Source organism: Bos taurus, chromosome 28 (genome assembly GCF_002263795.3).
Source record: "Bos taurus isolate L1 Dominette 01449 registration number 42190680 breed Hereford chromosome 28, ARS-UCD2.0, whole genome shotgun sequence".
In the NCBI taxonomy this organism is placed as follows: domain Eukaryota; kingdom Metazoa; phylum Chordata; class Mammalia; order Artiodactyla; family Bovidae; genus Bos; species Bos taurus.
The window spans coordinates 27697837-27720315 of NC_037355.1; the positions used below are offsets into that span (position 1 = coordinate 27697837).

At 53.1% G+C, this 22479-nt stretch overlaps 1 protein-coding gene across 7 annotated transcripts in view; it reads left to right on the plus strand.

Annotated features, from left to right (window-relative positions):
* Positions 1-22479, plus strand: part of CDH23 (cadherin related 23) — a 460382-nt gene that overhangs the window by 194274 nt on the left and 243629 nt on the right. For all 7 annotated transcript variants that reach the window (XM_059882631.1, XM_059882625.1, XM_059882626.1 and 4 more), the window contains 3 exons: positions 1669-1863; positions 5436-5564; positions 14135-14213. In XM_059882631.1, coding sequence (XP_059738614.1) covers positions 1669-1863; positions 5436-5564; positions 14135-14213 — 403 coding nt within the window. The remainder of the gene's footprint in view (positions 1-1668; positions 1864-5435; positions 5565-14134; positions 14214-22479) is intronic.

Consider the following 22479-nt stretch of genomic DNA (forward strand, 5'->3'; position numbering starts at 1 on the left):
CAGTATGCCTGAGACTGGTCTTCGAAGAGAGAAGCTTCTCGAGGTAGTGACCCAGGTCATGGGCAGCAGCACAGAGATGGGCAGCTGTGTGATGTCTTCCTTGATAGGAGCCCTGCAGGTGTCCGAAAGGTACTCAGTCATTGTCCCAGTGTAAAAAGATCACACAGGAATGTTGTCTCTGCCCTCAGGGAACTTTCAGGCCAGTCCCACACTCTGGGCTAGAGGGTACCACCCATGCTGGCAGGTGACCTCAGCACTGTGTGGAAGACTTAGGGGAAAAAACTGCCCTCAAGGTTTACAGAAGTGTTTAGAGCTAAGAGATAGGCTTAGAATGAACTATACCTGAATTTAGGGTCTTTGCCATTGCCTAGCTGGGTGACTTGGATGAGTTCCTTAACCTGTCTGAGCCTTGGCTTCCTTTTTGAAAGAGGGATCATAGCAAGCACCTAGAAACGCTACTTGTCACGGAGCTGATGGGTGCAGCTCACAGCCTAGATGTGGCACAGCACCGTCAGTGAGTGGGAGCAGGAATTGTTTCTTCCTGCCTCTGGGCAGAGCCTCCTTAGGTAGCCTGTCTTCTGATGTGTCCAGAGCTCACTGAGTCAAGAGTAAATTTACTCACGCAGAATTTTGCCGATGTGGCTTACCTGCCAAGCATTGTGGTGGGCACGATCGTGATGAGAGCTGACAGTTGGGCAGAGGATGCAAACAGATACTTAGAATACAATGTGCTAAGATGCTGCCATAGAGATTCGTTCATGTCTTCATAAAGGATGCTTACTGGACACCTGCCATGTGGCAGGCACCTGCTGGGCCAGGCAGATAGAGCTCTATGGTTTCTATGGAGCACATGTGCAATGAGAGACAGGCACTGGCTGGGGAATTACAGAGGAACTGTGGGTGATCAAACATTCCAGGGTGCTATGGGACCCTGAATATAATAGTGGCAGGGGTTTGGGAGCATGGTAGGGGCTGACCCGCCTGAAGGGTCTGGAAGGCTTCCATGAGGAAGTTACATTTAACCAGAAACCCCAAGTCAGAAAGGGGCAGGGGTCTATCTACAAACACAGTGTGTAGCAAAGGGAATCATGGAAGGCTCCCAGGAGGTGGTGACATTTGAGCAGGCTTTGTGGGCCTCTCTGGTTACAGGCTGCCATGGCCCAGGGATGTTATGTGGATGCCCCACCCCTAGGCAAGTCAAGAAATCTCTGTGGGCCTGCCCCACCACAGACTCTATGCCACCTCCCCATATTACACATCTTCCAGCTCCCTGTCCTTGGAACCTCCCAACACATAGACTCCTGGCTGCCCTCCAGAGCAGCCCATGCCTGAGGCTTGGGCAGCCAAGGGGCACCTAACAGAGAAAGCAGAACTGCCAAGAAACAGGGGTTTGGGGACCAAAAGGCCCTCATCCGGAACTTCAGGGTAAGTAGATCATCTTTGGGACTGCTGCTGTTATAGCCACCAGGAGGCCATCAAAAAATGGAGCAAAAAAAAACAGATATAGCGTTTTAAATTCCTGTGAACCCTTTTAGAATAAAAATGATGAAGCCGCAGGTCTGGTTGGCTGGAGGGACGTGGTTAATGGGCTTTGGGGGAATAGTCACTGATGGAGGCAGCTGCTCTGAGCTCCAGCTCACCCTTTTATTTGCTCTGTTTCACCCCCAGAACACACCGGTGGGGACGCCCATTTTCATTGTGAACGCCACGGACCCTGACCTGGGCGCAGGCGGCAGCGTCCTCTACTCCTTCCAGCCCCCCTCCCAGTTCTTTGCCGTCGACAGCGCACGCGGCATCGTCACGGTGATCCGGGAGCTGGACTACGAGACCACGCAGGCCTACCAGCTCACCGTCAACGCCACGGTGAGTCCCTGTGCCAGGGGCCCAGGCGGCCAGATGCCAGCCTCCTGCCCTCAGAGAAGGCACAGGATGTCAGCCTCCTTCCCTGCTGGGCAAGGCTTATAATGGTGTTGCTGATGATCATAATAATGATAACAACAGCTGATGTTCCTGAGGGTTCGTGCTATGTCCCTGGTGCTGTGGGGAGCACTCGAGTGGATTGTCTCCTTTAAACCTCACAACGGTGCTATGGCCCATTTTACAGATGAGGAAACAGAGGCACAGGAGCAATTCAGTGACCTCCAGCACCTGCACCATGGGTCATTCCTAGTGCAGGATGTCCTCTCGCTCTGAGACCCAAGACAGGTGTCAGCCCAGCTGTGTCCTGACACCACCCAGCATGCAGGAGTCAGAGTCCAGCATCCTGGCCACTGCGCTGGAGCAGTGACACTTACACAGAAGGGAACATCCATCAGTGCCAAGCACTGTGCTTGGGTCCTGGGAATTCCAAGATGAATTAGTCAGGAGAGGGAAGTTGAAGAGGAATAATTATCCTATTTTATAGCTGACACTATTGAGACACAAACCAATGAGGGTGGGCAGCAAGAACCCAAGCCTGGTTGTCCAGGGCCCCACGGCCAGGAGTCTCCAGATCTCCAGAACGTCATAGCTGCGTGGCCTCTGTCACCAGCGGTTGCGGAGGGGCTGGAGGACAGGCAGGCCACGGCCTCAGTAGAGTTCTCTCCTTGCTCGCCCTGCTTCCTGCTCCTGGCCATGGCCTCCAAGCGCAGCTGGAGCCTTTAGCTGGCAGCAGGGCGAGAGCTGGCCTGTTGGTTCTTAGACTTCTGTTTACAAAGCTTAGGCCAACTGTTAAACAAATCACAGGAGTCCCTCTTGAGCCTCTGGGACTCATTAGCCTGACCCACAGCATCCACCACCTGGCCCCATGTCACTGCAGGGGGGCTGCCCGTAGCTCTGTGGGCTCTACTTGGCAGATCACAGAGCTCAGATCCCAGGGGAAGACACACTGCATTGGGGCTAGGGACCAGTTGGAAACATGAGTTTCCCCCAGGATTGGACAAGATCCAGAGAGGCCTCCCAGACCAGGAAATGCAAACTTGGTCCAGGGACCCTGGGGAGGCCACTGCAGATGATACTCATGTTTTTGCCTTCTCCCCTGGTTAAGTGTTGGTTGCCTGGGAGGACATGTGTGCTGCTATTTGTGAAACTGACTTCTGGGATCAAAGGGACTTATAAGACCGGAATCCACTTTTGGGGCACATCTATATCCTTCCGCACACCCTTGCACACTCACTTAAGGTGGTGCCCCTCCCACCACTCTCCATGTCCTTACACTGGGGCCCAGAAATGCACAGATGCTTGTTCTCTTTTTCAGTGTGAACTTGTCCTTGTGGGATATTTTCCATCTGCAGTGAAAATGGCTTCAGGCTGGGCCAGTGGCAAAGAGAGCAGAGCTGGGCATCGGCACGAATCTGGGTGGCTGGGCCTGTTGAGAGGCCTGGGCTCAAGCTGGGATGGTGAATGTGGTTAAATTGCCATCAATCTTCCAGCGACCAGGCCTTGAAGCAGTGGAACAGGAGGGGCCCTGGAACTAACTCCCTTAGGTCTTGGTGGTTCCCCCATCTGATGCACAAGTCCCTCTGAGGGCTGGCACTGTGCCCTTGGCCGCTGGGCATCTCCCCAAGGAGATTCTCCCATGTGGCATCGCAGGGAACATCTGGGTCTCCAGCCTCCGCTGGGTGGGTGGTGGGTGGGAAAACATGCAACTCCTCTGGGAACAAGTTGCTGAGACCTGTAGGCGCCAGAGTGACAGCTGGAAGCCTGGCCAGGTGCCTGCCTGCCAGATGTGCCCACTGCCGTCCCCTTTCCCCAGCCATGGAGTCCAGGGTAGGCTGTATGGGGGCATCTATGGCAGAGGCAGGGCTGCAGCCACAGGTGTGGGACAGGAAGGGCAGGTACCAGACTGGACAAAGCCAGCTGCCCACAGAAGCCTGTAAGAGCAAATCATAACCATTGGCATCTCCAGCCCCAGAGGTCAAGGGCCTTCCTGATGGGCCTCCCACTCTGGCTCTGTCTGCCTGATGCCCATTCCAGTCCCTAGGTGAGAGCTCTCACCACTCCCTAGGGTGGTCCCCGAGCCTGGGCTGTGGGCCCCATCATCTTGGAGGCTGGGAGACTGTCTCTACTGTGGTTTGGAGGGACACAGCTCCTTCTGCCTCCAGACTCTCCCCTACCTTGCTGCAGCCATGACCCATCCTCAAAGCCTCTCCTCTGTCTCCCTGGCTGCCCCCAAGGACTCTTTAGGACAGCCAGCCCTTCCTTCTCCTTGAAGGCTCAGCATCTGTCTCTGGAGGGCAGGAGCAGGCACTGGGCTTGTAATGTGGGGACTGCCTTGCATCGTTCACATTATCCCAAACAGACCAAGGGAGATCTAACCTAAGGACAGTCACTTCTCCAGTCCCAGAGCAGAGAATTTACAAGGCCTAGAGTCCATAGAGGTCATTCCCGCGAGTCCCTTCATCTCACAGAAGAAGAAGTCGAGACTCCAAAATAGGAGATAACTTATTTGAGGTAACTTAGCAAGTCAGCAACTGGGCTGAGGTTAGGGCCTCAAATCAAGACAGATCAAGTCAAAACGACTTGAGTTGAATCCTGGCTACACTCTTACCAGCTGTGTGACTCACAGCAAGTTACTTAACCTGTCTGAGTCTGTTGAACTGAAATAACGGGCACCCCACCAAAGCGAGTGAGGTGTCTAGTACAGTGCCTGATGTATAATCTATTCAGCAGGTAGTTTCTATTCTTCTTGGCTATTGTTATTCAGTAGCAGCAACTATTTCACATTTAGGGTAATAGAAAATGGGTTTGGCTTTTCTTTCTTGGTGAGCTTTTATAGGCCTGCATTTCCAACTGTGAGGGTTTAAACATTGCCTGCTTGGCCACATGGCTTCTCAAGCTTCCTTCCCAGAGTCCCCCAAATGTCACAGGCCCCGGAGCTCCCCCTACTGGTTCTACCAGCAAAATTGCTTGACCAGTCAACCCAGAGTGCAGGGCAGGGGTGCAGGGCCCAGACTAGCCCCTTCTGCAGTCAAAGGGCTTTTCTTCTGAGGAACTCTCCCATCCTAGTCAATTCCTTTGCTGTCCCTGAAAGAGAGGGTGCAGGAAGTAGGCATGGAGGGAGCAGTGGCCCCCAGGCTGAATCCAGAGAAGGAGCTAAGGGCCACACCATTCCTTTATCCCAAGGCAGTCACCCCGCCCACCAGAGGTCACACTGGTCAAGCCTGGGGGCGGGGGGCGGGGGTGGCTCCGCCCCAGCCCTGCTTTGTGACTGTGGATACGCCGCCTTCCACTGGGCCTTGGGGGCCCTGTGTGTGTTTTCCTGCACAGGTCAGAGATCACTGAGGGTTCTTAGAGTTCCTGAGCTCTGTGTGCTAATGTCCTTCCCTGTGGGAGTGTAGGAGTACGTGTGTACGTCTGTGCACACGTTTGTGCACATGGGTGTTGTGCGTGTGTGTCCGTGTGTGTCCTTGTCCATATCACTTGACCTAAGCTGATGTGTTCTTTGTCCTTCTAAGGATCAAGATAAGACCAGGCCTCTGTCTACCCTGGCCAACTTGGCCATCATCATCACAGACGTCCAGGACATGGACCCCATCTTCATCAACCTGCCTTACAGCACCAACATCTACGAGCATTCTCCCCCGGTAAGACCCTCCCTGCCCTTGTGAGACGTCCCTCTGCACTTCCGGTGGGCATGGAGGCCCTGTTTGGTGGGATGGGCTCCTTGGTGTTTCTGGCTCCCACGTGCCTGGCAGTGATGAGTGTCCCAGCGCATTGAAAACCCAACCTCCTCTTCCACCCTACCTCCTCGCTGTCTCACTTCATCCCCAGAGCTCTCCAAGGGACAGAGAGAAGAGACTGGCTAGTGCAAGTGAAGGGCAGCAGTTAAGAAAGCTTCATGTGGGGTGATGGGAAATGGGGATGCCCGTGGAAAATCCAGCCTGAACTGGAGAGTGAATTTGGACTCAGCCAGGCTCACCAAAACATCAGTGGGGCTCAGCCACACCCGCCACGGGTCAGCTGGTCAATCCACCTCTCTTGGCCAGCCAAGATGGTGGCCACTTACTATCTGCCCCACAGACCCTCTCAGGGTTGGCTCCTCCCTGAGAACTCACAGCTCCTGCTGCCCCTTCTAACTGCCCAGACTTTGGGTTTCTCAAAGCCATGTGTTCAAGAGAGGTACCTGATTGGCTGTGGTCTGATTTTGTGCCATATCACAAGGTCACAAGTTGCCAGCCAGCCTGTAGATTGACTGGCCATGGGCCCTGTGTCCACTGTGGTCCAGTCGACTATGAGACAAAGCATACTGCTGCCCCTAGGCAGGGGCTCTGGGTGGGCAGCTTTGCTCAGTTGTGGGCCAAGCAGGCAGTGCCATGCACCCCACTTCCAGTAGCCATCCGTGCTTATGTGTGGACTAGAACAGAATACCCGCACAGGGCTGATGAATTAGAAAAGGCAGCTCCTCTGGGCAGACACAACCCCTGAACGTGCAGGGGAGCAGCTCTATGGAAAGAAAACTGTGCCTCTCCTTCTATAGGCACTCAATGTGCTTAGGAGAAGGAAACAGCTTTGAGAGCAAAGCGGGGTGCCCACCTGATCATGTGGCTATTCCGGACCCCACCTGCATGTCTGCACAGCTCACAGGTTTGGGTGCAAGTGAGAGGCAGGCTTCCCTGACCAGATTGCAGGCTGGGCTCCTGGACCACCACAGACTAGGTAGCGTGGTCCCAAGTTTGGCACTGTGGTCTCTCCTGACGGTTGGCCTCTTCCAAGCACCATGCTGCAGGCTCCAGGTGTGAGAGGGTAGCCACTTCCTTCCTGGGGCTACTTGCAGACTGGAGGGTCTGATGAGCAAGGTGGCCTCCTGTTGCCGGTGTCAGAAGCTGCTTTGAGAGTAGAGGGGGACATCTAAATGTCCCCACTCCAACCCTTTCTTTCTGAGTGGTCCATGGAAGTAGGAGATTAGACTTCTGAGACTGAACTCCGCCTGTCCCCAAACCTCTTTGCCAATAAGCCTACACATGCTCAACTCTGACCTTTTAGGTGAGGTGGGTCCTTCCACCTGTCCTCAGCCTCTGGCCATCCCTTCCTAGTGCTCAGTGCTCCTGCACGGTACGCTCACCCTTGGCTTCTCTCCTGGCCTGCGAGAATAGTGCAGCGGGAATGGGCTCTGCTGTGGGCATAGCTCACCATGGGTGCTTCAGGAGGTAATTGTGGAATGAATGAATGCATGAATAAACGAACGAACAAGTGCTCACTACTCAGGCCAGCTCTCTTACTATCCTGTCATCCTCATCACACCGTGTGACTGCTCTACTCACCAGTCTGAAATCCACCCATCTGTTGGTTCCCATCACTGACGACCTTTCTTAGAATTCTTTTCCCGGCCTCATCCTCACCGGCCCACCAGGCAGAGCCATCTCTCTCTCCTCATCTCTGCTGGAGTTCCCTGGTCCTTAGGCTGCACGATTCCCCTCTGAATTGTAGCTGCATCTGTAACATTCACTGATATGTAAGGGGGTTACTTTGGGGCTCCTGGTCCTCAGGGTGGTTGAGTCTTTGGGTCTCAAACCAGGGCTTCCCAGGGCTTTGTGCCCAGGGTTGAATGCAGGAAAGACAGGCAGTGCCAACTTGTAGATTGAAGTGAAGAGGTGATGGTGGCCCAGCAGCTGGAGGATCTCAGAACAGGTCCCTGTACTACCGTGCGCTCGCCTGGCCAGATCACACAACATCCAGACCTCTTCCTCCTTGTCTCAGTAGTGCCTCCTTGGCCTGGTGGTTTTAGAGACTTGAGCACCTAGTAGTCTAGCGTGAGCAGATGTTAGAATGCGGGGGTTTTGTGTTTGGATTGGGTTGGGAGGTCCTAGCTTCAGCCTCATCTCAGAGTCTCAGTGGTCAACAAGAAGGGTGTTGGGGTGAGTGTCCTCTGAGACCCTTCAGTTTGTCTCGCCTTTCCCAGCATCCCTGTATTGTAGCAGAGTAATACTAAATCAAACTATTACTACAGGTGATTTTTTCAGATCTGCAGGTTTCTGAGTCTGCCTGGCCATTCTATTTTTCATTCGTTTACTCATCCTCTAGATGTTTATGAAGTCCCTGTGCTGTGCAGGGTCCTGTGCTAAGCCAGCCCCTCTCCTTCCCAGATGATTCCACAGGCCCCTGCTAGGATGACTCCTCAGGACAGGCAAATAGGCCGTTGCTCCCCGTGGCCTCCACCCTCCTTATGCCCAGTTTCTTGGCACCTGATATGGTTCTTTCTCAGAGTGAGGGACCTTGATATCTCTTTGCCTTGACGGTTGTCCCTTTGGCTCCACGAGGCCACTAAAGTCCATGTCTGGGGGCTCCCAAAGAGCAGGTCTGAGTCCTGCCTTTTGTGTGGTGACCAGGCTCGGGCAAGCCAGACAAGGAAGTGAGTTGGGGGATTCGGTCTCTCCCAGCACCCACAGAATCACCTCCATGTCCGCACACCTCTGCTCTTCCTCCCTGCCTCCAGATTTGAAAGTTTACCTCGCCTCTTGCGCAGTTTCCCATACACGCTGAGCCTGATTTTTCCCTGCTTCTAATCGGTTTCCGTGCCTTGATCCAGGCCTTCCATGTCCCTTTACAGTGTGGAAGCCTGATTTAACGCAGCACTTCGCAGGCTGGGCCAGGGTTGAGGAGCACCAAGGCCTGATTAGTCCCCTGGGGCCAGAGGCCCCAGGCGTCCCCCATCCCCAGCCCTGCCTCTGCTGGCCCGGGGGCCTGTGTCCAGACCCTCGCCCACTCCCCCCACTCCCCCTCTTTATCTGCGGCTCCCAGCATGTATGCCTCTCTCTATCAGTGTATCAGGCCAGCATGCCTCATCTAAAGTGTATATATTACCTAATAAAATCCTTCCTATTTGGGATTATTGCATCGAATTTTAATTTCCTCACTCGAGCAGCAGCATGTCGGCCTGCCCGTCAGTGAAGGACCGATAGAAGGTGAAAAGAGCGGATAAACTGCACAAATTACTGCCAGCCGATGCCTATCAGCCCTTTGACTGGAATTGACTGGAATTAAGGACTGAGAAATAGGATTTTCTGCCTCAGAATCTGCTGTGGCAGCTCTTGTCGGAAGTCCCCTTCAGCCCCCTCCGGCCTCCTCCCCACCAAGGGCGCCTCCCACTCCCAAAGCAAACTGCAGGTTGGCCTTTCAAGTCCTTAATCCTGTCATGGAAAGGAGGGGCTGGGCCAGCAGAGAAAGAGGTGGACAGCCCCCACCGCCAAGGCTCCAGCTTCAGCCACTCTCCTGGCCAGCTACTTTGGAAAGAGGCAGCCACAGAAGAGAGGCTTGTGTTCCTTCTAGAGGAATCCCAGCTCCTCTTGAGTCTGTCTCGACTTCACTACTGGTACCCAAGCCTCAGAGGTGGGGGCTGCCTGGCAACCCACCCCCACTCACCAGAGCTTGGGACTTTAAGCAAATCCCTGAACCCTTAAGCCGCAATCTCTCCACATGTACCCTCACTATGAGGACAAAACGGAGGACCCATGCGGGGGCCCAACACATTGCTTGGCGCACAGTAGGTCCTCAACTAATGCTAGGTCTCCCTGTGAGATCCTAGCTGTTCTCTCTATAGAATGGCCAGAAAGCTCCTTACCTCCAGCATAGGGTTGATGAACCTGGGTCCTGGGAAGTCTGCATTTGCTGAAATCGTTTGGAACATCGCATTGTGTGCATTGTCTGGGAAGAGGTGTCTTAGCTTTCACCAGAAGCACGTGGAGGTTCCAGGCCCCAGAGAATAGTGACAGCACTTTTACAGCTTTTTCTATGCACCCAGTGCTGTTCCAAGTGCTCATGCATCAACTTGCTGAGGTGTGGGGACTGTTTTATACCCATTTCATACATTGGGAAAACCAGGCGGTGAAAGGTTAAGTAACTCAATCAAAGGGTTCACACCCTGGCAGTGTAACCACAGAGTCAGACCCTTAACCCCCTTGCTGTACTGATCTTCCCACAATACGGAGTTGGGACCCCACAGGCCTGTGTACCTTTAGCCTCTCTGTGGGAATGTCGGGGCTTCCTCTTTGCAGTGGGAGTTCTTATGAAGGGAAGAAGCTCCATAGCCAGGTGGGCCCATCTCTAGTCTTTGGGGCCATCTGTTCTCCTGGTCATACTCTGGTGCTCCTTGAACTATGGTCCCTCTCTGGAGAGCCAGCCAGCCAGAATGCCCCCCTGTAGAGGGGCCCAGGGCGGACATGTCTCCATCTCCTCATCTTAGGAAGTAAGTTTCAGTATATTGAAAATATAATCACTGAAACTCTGAAACAAGAGCTGTGGGCTCCCAGGAGCCCCCATTCCTCCCTGTTAATTCCTTCTCATAACATTTCCCGTCTTTGTGGCTGCGCTTGTATTAAAAGCTCAGGGTTTTATTAAAAATGGATTTATTTATCCAAAAAGAGATGAAACCCAAACTTATCAGGAGCCTTTCAGAGCTCATGTTGTAGACACTCAGGCATGGCTCTTCCAGGGGTGAGCCGACCTCCCTGATCTCTGGTCCTGGGCTCGCTGCTGGACCCACTGAGCCTCAGTCCACCTAGGGGGACTCCAGGCCACCCAGCTCGGTGGCTCTGGGTGCTCATAAGGCTCTGAAAACTGAGGGCTCCCTGGCCGCCAGCTCCGCTATCTGCACAGGCCAGCACTGGCCCCCTTTACTAAGTGGTGCTGAGGCTCACGGTGCTGGACTCAACCAGCCACACCAGGCCCTGATCGTTCACCTATGGGCGTGCAGCTGTCCCCTCAAGGTTTACTATTTGCTTGTTTGTTATTATGTGATTTGGGGCTGCGTAGAGTGGCATGCAGGGTCTTAGTTCCCTGACCAGGGGTTGAACCCAAACCCCCTGCAGTGAAAGCATGGAGTCTTAACAGCTGGACCACCAGGGAAGACCAAGGTTTATTGTTTAATGACTGTCTGGAATAGTGCTTTGGTAGGCACTGGGCCCAGATGACCTGGCAGTCCAACCCTGCCCTCAGCAGGCCCAGGGCAGCCAGAGACCCTCCGTGCTGGAGCACCCAGCACGGGTGTGAAGCCATGGGCTGTGGTCAGATGGGCTATGAAGCCCTTTCTGGCAGCTAGAGCCTCAGATCAAAGTCCCATGCTCTCAGGACCTCCTCCTGGGGACATATCCAGGAGGTTTAAGAGGTGACACCAGGAAAAGCATCCCCCTGAAAGGATTCCCCTGGAGTGACAGGGGAGCCCTTTGTGTAAACCCTTCAGATGTGATGCAATGCTTCCCAAATGACCTTCCGTGGACTGCTAGGTCCAGGGCTATCAAGATGTTACATGAAAAGAGCCTGTCTTCAGCTTAGAAAGCCTGGGAGAGCAAAGGTCGATGCATCTCTTTATCACTTTGCTACTTTCGGTAGCCTTTACCACATTAAAGCAGGTTGTGCATCTCCAAGGGAGGGATGAGGGGTATATGTTTCCCCACATTTGACTTGAACTAATACTTATATTAATACTTGTGGCACATAGCCAAAACTTTCATAAATTACAGTTATCATTATTATATTTATCATATAACCTGTTACAGAGGCAGCATTGTCTGGCGAGCAAGAGCATTTTGGAGCTAAAGTACCTGAAATCGAATGCTGGCTTCACTATTCACTCCTTGCCGTGGGACCTTGTAAAGGCCGCTTACCTCGTGGCCCTCAGTTTCCTCATCGATAGAATGGAGCTGTCTCCTGGAGTAGTTGTGAGGGTGAAATGAGTTCAGGCATAAAAAGTGCCTGCAGCGGTACCAGGCACAGCGCTGGGGAGGGACCCCTGCTGCCGTGGGTGCCTCACACTCTCTGGTACAGCTCAGGCTCTCAGAACCCACTTCAGGAGATACACCTTTAATGGCATCTTTCTCTGACTTTGTAACAGTCTGTTCCCCGCCCTCCCCCCCCACCCAGGGGAATCTAGACAGAGCTCCTGTGAGGGGTGGGTTGAGGGGAAAGCTATGAATGGAAGGAGTCAGGCCTGCTGTCTGCGCAGCCGCAGCCTCTGTGTTGTGACCGTCTCTTTGCTGCAGACGTTTCCTCTGCAACATTCTCACCTTCCTTCAGCTGAACCTGGGGGTGTTCCGGATTGCAGTGTACCTGGGCTCAGGAGAGGCCGGGGCAACAGCTGTGTGTGGGTAGCGCTGCCCCAGGAGGGTGAGGTGGCAGATGCCCCTCCTGTGTCCTGACAGCGAGACCAGGAGGAGTCGGGGAGGCATCGTGCCCCCCAGGGCACTCCCTCCGGGGCAGAGTCTTGCATGTCAGGAGCCAGCCTCTCTCCGTAGGACAAGGTGCTCAGTTGGGGGTAGAGGGTGCAGCCTGCAGGCTTCAGTCTCTAGGTGATGAATGGCTAACGCTTAAGAGGCGCCATGGCTATTAGAGACCTTCATCAGACATGCCAATGCCAGGGTTGGTATCTCCCTAGGCACTGGGTACAGGGCTGTCCTACTTTCCCTCCATCAGCCGTGGGACCTACAGCCTGAGCCAGAAGCTGGGCAGACAGGGCTGGTGTGATAGGGCCTGCAGAGCAGACTGAAGGTTTCCCCAGGTGAGGGGCAACTCAGCAAGTGGTGGTGGTGAAGTTAGGATCCAGTTGTTCACATGTTCATTTATTCAGTGAATCAGCCAGCCAGTTGATATTTGTGCGGGCTAAGTCGCTTTACTCATGTCCAACTCTTTGCAACCCTATAAACTGTAGTCTGCCAGGCTCCTCTGTCCAAGGGATTCTCCAGGCAAGCATGCTGGAGTGGGTTGCCATGCCCTCCTCCAGAGGATCTTCCCTACCCAGGGATCAAACCCGTATCTCTTATGTCTCCTGCGTTGGCAGGTGGCTTCTATACCACTAGCACCATGTGGGAAGCCCATTGGTATTTGAATGTGTCCATTATATGCCAGCATCTCTTCCTAGAGAGTCTTATACCTCCACATCCCTGCAGGGCTGTGTCTTTTGCCTGAAGCACGTTCCTTTTTGTTTTCTCTCTCTGGCAAGCTACTCACTTCATGCTTGCGTGTGTGCTTAATCGCTCAGTTGTGTCCAACTCTTTGTGACCCCATGGACTACAGACCGCCAGGCTCCTCTGTCCATGGGGCTTCTCCCAGAAGAATACTGGAGTGGGTTGCCATGCCCTCCTTCAGGGGATTTTCCCAACCCAGGGATTGAACCCAGGTCTCCTGCATTGCAGGTGGATACTTTACTGTCTGAGCTATCAGGGAAGCCCAGGAATACTGGAGTAGGTAGCCTATCTCTTCTCCAGGGGTTCCTCCTGACCCAGGAATTGAACTGGGGGTCTCCTGCATCACAGGCGGATTCTTTACCAGCTGAGCTACCAGGGAAACCCCACTCCTCGTGACCCATCCTAAATGTCGCCATTTGTACAACTCTTTCCTCCTGGTGGACTTCTATACTTTGGGGTACATTTATGCCTCCAAGAAACCCCGTATCTGTATAGCAGTGTCTGTCCATATGTCCTTGACCCCTTACTACAGATTGTGTGCTCCTCAAAATCAGGGGCCCCTTAATCCCATCGTGGGTATGCCAACCCTGGGAGCTTCTCCCCAGGTGCTGTAGGGAGAATGAATGGGGTGGAGGATGGAGCCATGGGAGGTAGGAGCTGCTGGTTGCAATGCTGGATGGGGCATGGTTCAGAGGACCGTGGTGGCCACCACAGTTGTCACGGTCATCCCTAGAGATACCCACTTTCAGGATTTATGATGCTTTCATTCACAGAATAATTCATCCTTGATGTTCTTCTTTACTCAGGTCCTAGTGAAAACAATGTCCCAGGATTTTGCGTTATTCATTTTAAGATTGGGGTAATCTGAGACCAGAGGAGTGCAGCAAACTTCTGAGGTCACACAGCAACCTGATGAGTTCAAGATAGAGACCAGATCTCTTGTCCTGCTGCTGGTTGCTCCTCTGTCAGTTCTTCCGTGGGTGGTTCATCCGAATGAAGGGAGATGGGGAACGGAAGAGGGAGTGAGCGCCTCAGCAAGGTTGGGCCTCTCCAGCGGACACTGAGGTGTTTGCCTGGGGCCTCAGTGTGTATCCCAGGAATGATAGGGGCAGCTAAGGTCTCTGTATTTGGCCCCTACTTCCTAGACTGACCTGAGGTCCCCAGGGGGAGGGAAGCTGTGGGTGTCAGGACAGCTACAAGAAGAACAGCATCCTGGGGCCTGGCCTACCAAACTCAAGTCCTTTCTCTTTCCCACCCAGGGCACGACAGTGCGAATTATCACTGCCATTGACCAGGATAAAGGACGTCCCCGGGGAATCGGCTACACTATCGTCTCAGGTAAGGCCTGGGGTGCCCTAGTGCCCCACCCCTACTCAAGAAGAGCCACTCTAGGAGTGTCAGGCTCTGTGGGTGTGTGGGACAGTGGCATGAGGGCACGTGTCCCCAGGGACAACCCAGGCCAAAGGACTCAGGAAGGAGCTGCCTAGATGAAGGAGGGAGGAGCCAGGGAGGAGAAGAGGAGTTCGAAACAGAGGCTCGGGTGTGTGGGGCGCTCGGGTGATGGTGGGGACAGGAGTGTGCATTGTTCTCCGAGGTCTCCACTGTCTGCGCACGTTAGGGCTCTGAGCCCAGGTTACTGGTGATTCTTGTCTAACCTGCTTCAGTACACTGCATTTTTCTTTGTTTGTCATTACTTGCTTGGTGAAAAGATGGCAGTTTTTACATCATTTTAGAACTAATTCAGCTGCAACTGTGGCTGATTTCATGCTCTCTTCACATTTCTGACCATCAGACAGTCACGTTTATCTGGAATGTTGCAGGGAGTCACGTAAACCCTCCTTTCCCGCCTAGGCTCTTGGTTGAGCAGAGCAGTGACTGAGTGCAGAGAAAGTTTTGCTTGGTGGGACCCCTGACTCCACATCCCCGCCTAGAGACTAACAAAGCAGCAGCTCCTTGGCCGTCTTGGGTCTGGGTGGCTTTGGAGCAAGGAGGCTGATGAGAGGTGCAGGAGAAACTGTTCACTTGTTCACAGGCTGGGTCAAATCTGTCCCTGTTCTCCTACCCCACCCTGGCCTCCCTGCCCAGCCTGCTGGTGAGTGAAACGCGAGCCTGGTGCATCTGCGGGGGTGGGGGGCGCTGTCTGAAGGCCAAAAGGGTGGCAGGCTGCTAGGCCAGTGTCCACCCCATTGCTCCCCCTACCACACTGCCAAGAGAGTAGGCTTGGCGTGTAGGGGCGTTTTCTCCCTAAAGCTCAAGACACCAATGTGCGGTGATCAAGAACATGGATGGAGTCTCTTGAGCATACTGTCTAGGGGTGGATCTCCATACCTCAGTTTCTCATCCATAATATGGGAGCAGTAAGAATACCTGCCTCAGGTGGTTCAAAAATCAGAAGGCTTATTATATGTAAAGACCATAATAAATGTATGTAAGGTGTTGACACTTTGTAAGTGTTAACTGATAATGTGCATGTGTGCATGCTTAGTTGCTCAGTTGTGTCTGACTCTTTGTGACCCCATGGACTGTCACCCCCCAGGCTCCTCTGTCCATGGGATTCTCTAGGCACGAATGCTGGAGTGGGTAGCCATTCCCTTCTCCAGGGGATCTTCCTGACCCAGGGATCAAACCCAGGTCTCCTGCCTTGCAGGCAGATTCTTTACCACCTGAGCCACCAGGGCCGTCTAATAATACCTTCAGGGTGCTGAGGGTTAGGTGGTGGGAGGGAGACCAGCCACATCCTTGGGAATGCAGGAAATCAGGGGAACTGTGGGCTCTCTGTGACCTGCAGCTTCTAGCACAACTGTTAACTGTGCTTCTAAGCCCATGGGACCCTGAGACCCAGGGTGAATGTCAGACCAGCTCATGTGGTGAGCGGCAGCAACAGCAGAGTGGGTTTGGGCCTCTGCTTCCCCCACCCCTCTTCCTCCCCATTCTCATGCCCAGCACAGGGCTCCACAAGAGTAAAGTCCAATCTGTACTTGTAGAGTGAATGAATGGATGGATGGATACATGAATTAATGTATGTTACTCTAAGGGAATGGGTTTTCAAATTCCATTTTGCCCAAGAATCACCTGGGAGCTCCTACCAAAAACGCAGAGTCCTTGGCATCCATGAAGGTTCTCATTCTATAGGACTAGGGTGCAGCCCAGGAAAGGTCCTTTCTCCTTGAGCCCCAGAAGCAGCTGGTCCTCAGGCCAGGATATGGGAAAGGAGGTCCTAGGGAGGAATCCATTCTATAGGAAGGCAGCGTCCTCTTGGGAATTAGTGGACTCGCTCCTGGTGGGCAGAGAAGGGAGGCCCATGCTGGTGCTGGTCTCCTTCATGAGTTTGTCAAATTGGGAAGCGAAACAAGTGCCCCCCAGTAACACGGGGCTTGTGCTGGAGATCTGAGTGAGCACCAGTGAGCCCCAAGGCGGATGGAGTTGGGGACCTAGTATAAGCTCCAGCAAGAAGGGGGCACCTGGCTGGGTAGGGGATTGTCTCCTTTTCTCATTATCTCTGGGTTAGTTCTAGACATACTCCCAGACAGGAGTGGGGAGCAGAGAGTCAGGACCTGACCTGAGATCATGGACAGCTAGAAATTCCTCTCTGATACCAGATGGCCATCCTCCAAGGCATTGGTCTATTTCCAGTCTGTGCTGGGTGCCAAGCCACCAGCCCCAGAACCTCAGGCCCTCTATAACAGAGATGGCCCCAGCCACCCCTTTCCCCTGGAGCAGGAGGATGGTGCTCTGGAGCTTAGAGTCTGGGACAATTGCCTGCAGCAGCATTGCATGAAATGGCAGCATCCTGTGAAATTTCTAAGTGCAAAAAACAGGATAAGACGGGAAACCCAGGATGTGGAAGTAGAGGTAGGGGATGCCTGCGAAGGTGGGTGCAGAGGCAGAAGTTTCTGGAAAACCTCAAGCACTTAGCATAGCTTTATAGGATTCCCAGAACAGATGTGCCTTGACGGCTTTTAGAAAGGATGACAAACGGGTTTTCTCTTACCTGCCAGCTTTGATTGACTGGTAATGGCTGTCTAAAGGGGACCAGGAAGTCAAACAGGTTCAGCGCGGTCTTCAATTGGCAGAGGCTGCAGTGGGTGTGGAAATGGAGGGGACCGCACTGGGTCAGCTGTCTGCCATCCTTGGTGGGATAGCACTTGGACCATGTTCACAGGGTGGCCATGACGGTCCTCACTGTAATGGGTATTTGTCACCAGCAACCCCAGATCCTTTTCAGACAGTTTGAGGAAAGGGCAGTCCTCTTTCTTCCTTCCTATCTTGAGCACCTGGTTTCCCTCCCTGCCCTTCTCCCCAGGCCTGGGCTGGCATGGACCCCTGCGAGCCAGCCTCAGCCCAAGTCTAGGCAGGCAGTCAGGCAACAGGGCACACTGCCCAGGGGAGCAGTGGGCAGAGGCTAAGACTTGACTCTTCTACTTCCCTCAGCTAGTCAGTGTAGACAGTACTGCAAAGAACGTTGTCTGCTGAGGGTTTGGCCTCTCGTGCCCTCCTCTCCAGTGGTGTTAAGGTCTGGGTGGCTTGGCCAGTGCCTGTTTGGCTCGAAATGGAAGAAGGGATGCCCTGCCAGTGTCCCTTCACACTGACTGCCCCACACTGACCCTGAGTGCCTGTTGGGAGCCTGCTCTAGCTCAGGTGCTCTGGAATCATTTGCATTTGAAAGAAAGGACTGAGGGCCTCAGGGGCTCCCAGAGCCAGGCGCAAGTCCTGAGGGCACCGTGGGCTACCCAGTCTCTGGGCACCTTAGGAGCCTGGGCAGGTGGTCTGTCTCAGACGTAGGCCCGAGCCCACAGTGACGCATGGCACACGGTTAACCTGCCCAGCTCCCTGAGGCCCTGTCCCCTCCAGACTGTTTATCAGCCCTGCAGCTGGGGGGATTTATGTCCACACACCAGTGCTTTCCCCATTACTAATGACCCCTCTGTTTTGCCAAGAACAAAGAGGCCTTCAGAGGTAAGTTATGGCTCCATTGCCGTCAATTTGTTCTCAGCCTCTTGTGGCCAAACTACGACCGAAGAACGACAAGGCCGTTTCCCATAGAGGCTCTGGCACGGGCCCCATGCTCCCTCGGCCTGCGCCTGCCCTGCCACTCACCAAGGGCATCACTTCCTCCAGCGTCTGACCTCCAGAGCTCTGCGGGCTCCTGTCCCCAGTGGTCAGCCTCACCTGTGGTCTGAGCAGACACCCTCCCCTGCCAGATGGACATAGTCCTGCTTCAAGGGGTGGCTGCCCCCGTGCCCAGCAGAGCACAGGACTAGGAGTCCAGAACTGTCAGTTTGAGGCCCAGCAGTGCCCCTGCAGCAGGGTGTTCAAGCAAGGCATTTGGCCATCTTAGCCCCATCTCCTCATCTGTGGAACAGAGATGACAACTCCCATGGCAGATAAGACGATGCCAGAGAGACCCTAAAGGACCATAAAATATTAAACATTATTAATTGTTGAAGAAAGTTCAGGACCAGGGGTTCTTGGGACTCTTACTCATTTCTTCCTTCATTCATTTAAGTATAGAGACGTAAGTGGTTGAGCGTGCAGGCTTTAGGGCCATGTTCAGGGTGGTGACCACTAGCTGAGCTGGTCAGTACGGTTGCCTTGAAATGTACAGAGCTCTTGAAATGTAGCTGGTCTGATTTGAGATGTGCTGTAAACACACAGGGTTTTGAAGATGTAGTACGAAAAATAGATTGTAGAATATCTCAATAATGCCTTATACAGATGACATGTTGAAATGGTATATTCAATATACTGGGTTAAAGATAACATATTATTAAAAGTAATTTTACCTATTTTTTCTTTTAATGTGGCTAACTAGAGAATTTCAAATAGCAGGTGTGGCTTGCATTCTGTTTCTATGGGCAGCTCTATTCCAGGGGTAGACCGCCTTAGCTTGCCTTCCACTGCGTGTGTAACCTTCCGGGCATCAGTTTTCCACTCTGAAGTGGAGGTAGTTATAACCCAGCTCTCACAGGGATGCTATGGCATGTTTGCACTTAGTGGAGCACCTAAATGTGTAGTCAGTGCTCAACACACAGGGACTTTAATATCCACCTACAGTGGACTGAGGGTCTTCTCTGTTCTAAAGTCCTGAGAGCTGGTAAGGCCCGAGTCGCCATCTCAGCCGCAGGAACCTGCAGGCAGTCTGGGGGATGGGCTGCAGCGCCCTGGTGGAATGCTGTGGAGACAGGCATGGGCTGTGCTGATCATTGTTGATGTAGAGCAGTGGCTCCCAGGGGGGTCACTAGACTGTTCTTTCTACTCTTGTATATATTCAAAAATATCCATCATAGGAAGTGAGCAAGAATCCGTGGGAGGGGGTACCTCCCAGCCATCACCAGGAGGGGAGGCTCACCAAGGAGAGATCTTCTAAGCCAGCCCTGACAGATGAGCAGCTGGGAAGGGTAGAGGGAGGGTCTGTCGCAGGCAGAGGAGCAGCACATACCAAGATCCCAGAGCAGAGAGAATGTACCCGATCATGGAGCTGCAGTTATGCGCGTGGCTGAGCATAGCGCGTGAGGGAGGCCACAGAGGGGAGACGAGGCTGACACGCAGGGTGTGGAATGCTCTGCCCAGGAGAACACGAGGCCCTGGTCCTCGGGGCAGTGGGCCACCAGTTCGGCAGGGGAGGGACACGGTCAGGGGTGTGTTGTACAAAGCTCACAGTGGGTTGGGGGCAGGGCAGGTGGGAGCAAGCAGATCAGCAGGGAGGCTGCCCTAGTGTCCCCAAGTGGTGGACATCACAGAGGGGGCACAGAGACATAGCCAAGGACGATGAGGAGGTCATGCTGTCAGGAGGTGGCTGGCAGGGCAGTTGTTGTAGGCACCAGGAGGAGCCCAGGACTGGACCATGGCCTGAGATGCCTTTAGAGTCCCCTCAGGCAGAGAAATTATTTAATTTTCAACCACTATTTGTTCCAGAGAGGCATCCTCTCTTCCCAGTTAAGTGACCTGGAGGGAGTCACTAAAACTCTTGAAGCATCAGTTCCCCCATCTTTAATCTGAAGGTGATGGTGTCTTTCTCACAGAGTTGTGACACGGAAATGAGACCATTATATAAAGCAAGTGGCATTTGGTGCCTGTCCACCATAGGTCAGCACACAGCAGGCCTCACATGTGCCTCCTGCCTACCACTGGTCAGGATGCAGTGGGGACGAGCGCACACCATGCTGTCAGGAGCCCATCTTACCAGCTGCGACCACTCATATGTGTCAACGAGCAGGCCGCCTGGGTGGTCAGGGGACTTAGATTGGAGGCTCCTCTCAGTCCCAAGGGCTCTAAGGCCTGGCATTTTGTCCTGCTATCACCTTCCCACAAGTTCCCAGACTCTTCTCTCCTTAAGCGCTCGTCACAGGAAGCCCATCCAGGAGAGGCTGTGAAGCAGTGGTCCTCAAGGTGGGGCCTCGGACCAGCAGCCACAGCGTCACCTGGGGACCTGTTAGACATGTGAATTCTCAGGCCACCCCAGAACTAGAGTCAGACTCGGGGATGGGGCCCAGGAGACTATTTATGAGGTCCTCCAGGTGATTCCAACACTGTCTGAATCCTTTCCTCCACTTTAGAAGCATTTTGATTTTCCAGAAGTACTGGACTGCTGAGTTCTGTCGTTTGACTCTCTCCTTCCCATAACTGCCGCTAAACAGACCCTTCCCCAGCACCCGAAGGGCCCCCCGCCACCCTGGGGTATGATGATTTGGTGAAGGAGCCCAAGCTAGCGCTTCCCACTCCAACCTGCATTACAGCCCCCGTCTCGGCCCAAGACTCCACTTTCAGGCTGAAGAAGCCTACCATCTCCCATCATCCGCTTTCTTGTCTGAGTCCTGCTTCTCTGGGTCTCCTACAATTCTGCCATATACCCCATTTGTTAGGTGCCTGCTGTGTGTGAGCCACTGGCCATTTAATCCCTCACAATAGTGTATGAAGGAGACAGTATTACTGCACTTTGTTGGCATGTACGGCAAGGCTCGGGGACTTTTATATATTGACCAAGGGTCACAGCCACCAGGCGGAAGAATAGGGATTTGAACCCAGGTCTCTTGGGCTCTAGAATATAGCCAGAATTTGTGTGACAGCAGCTGTTCTCAAAGTAATGTCTCCAGATGTCTCCACCTGGGTATTATTAGAAATGAAAAATTGTGTACCCTACCCTAAACCTGAATCAGAAACTCTAGAAGGTGGGGCCTGCATGATACTGTTCTGATGGCCTGGGGACCACCCTTTGAGAAGCTCTGGTCTTGAAGAAAACGTGTCATCAACAGGTCAGTATCGCCCCCAAGGGGGCAAAGATTTGTTCTGAGAGGTAAAAAAATACCTTACCCCTTATATGTATAAAGCACAGATATACATATGCTATATTTGTGATATTAAAATTTCATGCAGGTTAGGGGAGCAGTTAGAAAAAAATGTCTTAAATGGCTAGGGAGGTTGGAGGGGCGTGTGATAATGAAAATAAAGGGTTGAGAAACAATGGCCTCGAATGAAGAATAGGTGTGCAGTATCAAGGTTGAAACCCCTCAGTCCCAGCTTAAAAGGCAGTGGCCTTACCACTGGGTCATGCTGGGGGACCTGCCCAGGTATGTTAGTGAAAGACAAAGTCTTCACTCATCACTTGCTGAATTTTACTTTTAATGTTACCAAGTGAGGCAGTTCCTTGAAAACACATTGAACACTGAAAGGAAAGCTGTGTGTGTGTGTGTGTGTGTGTGTGTGTGTGTGTGTAGAGACAGAGAATAAGCAGTCAAATTTGCACAAATCCACATATGCCAGTACATACACCTCCACATATGCCAATAACTAAATCGGGCCCCTGGCCATGGCCTGGTAGGGGACAGCTATCACAGAAGACCATCATTTGAATCACTTCAAAGCCCTTGTGATTAAGCTGCTTGGCATTTTTCTCCCCCCAAGAAGTAAAAACTTATGAAAAGCAGATCTGCTTTGGAAATCAGAATTGCACATCAAAGCCCCTGGCTTGGAGTACATATCGGGCACCTGAAAGCCCCAGAAACCTCAGGGCATCTGGCCAGGCACAGTGGGGAACAGCTGGAGCCAAGAGGGAGCCAGGGAGGAGTCGGGGCTGATGGGAGACAAGTGCTGGGGCCAGGTGGAGGAGGGCATACAAGGCAAAAGATGTGGGTTCTTGAGCATGTCTGGGGGTGAGAGGGTCATCAGAAGATTTATCTCATGGAAGGTCTGGACAGTCAGAATGGGAAGCACTGGAATGAGGATGGTCTTCTAACAGGCTGCTGCACCAAACTAGGGGAGGACTAGGGTTTGTTGTGGAGATGTAAAGGAGGAGATTCATCAAGGCAATATAGTGAGAATGGACAGTGAAGGCAAAGAGGGAGACAAAGAAGCATCTAAGCTCTAAGTCTCGGTATCTAGGGTCTCTGTAGTGACCTAGGCAGAAGGGGGCATATTCATAAGGAAAGCTGATCTGCTTACACCTGTGACTGCCATGTTAGACACATGTCAGCACATATACCAGAGCACCCGTATCCCGTGTCAAGGCAGAGATCACTAATTGATCCCAGCACACTTTCCCACTGAGCCTGAGTGGGCCTCCGAGCCTCCATCAGCCGCTGGTAGTTGATAGGCATTCTCTAGAGAG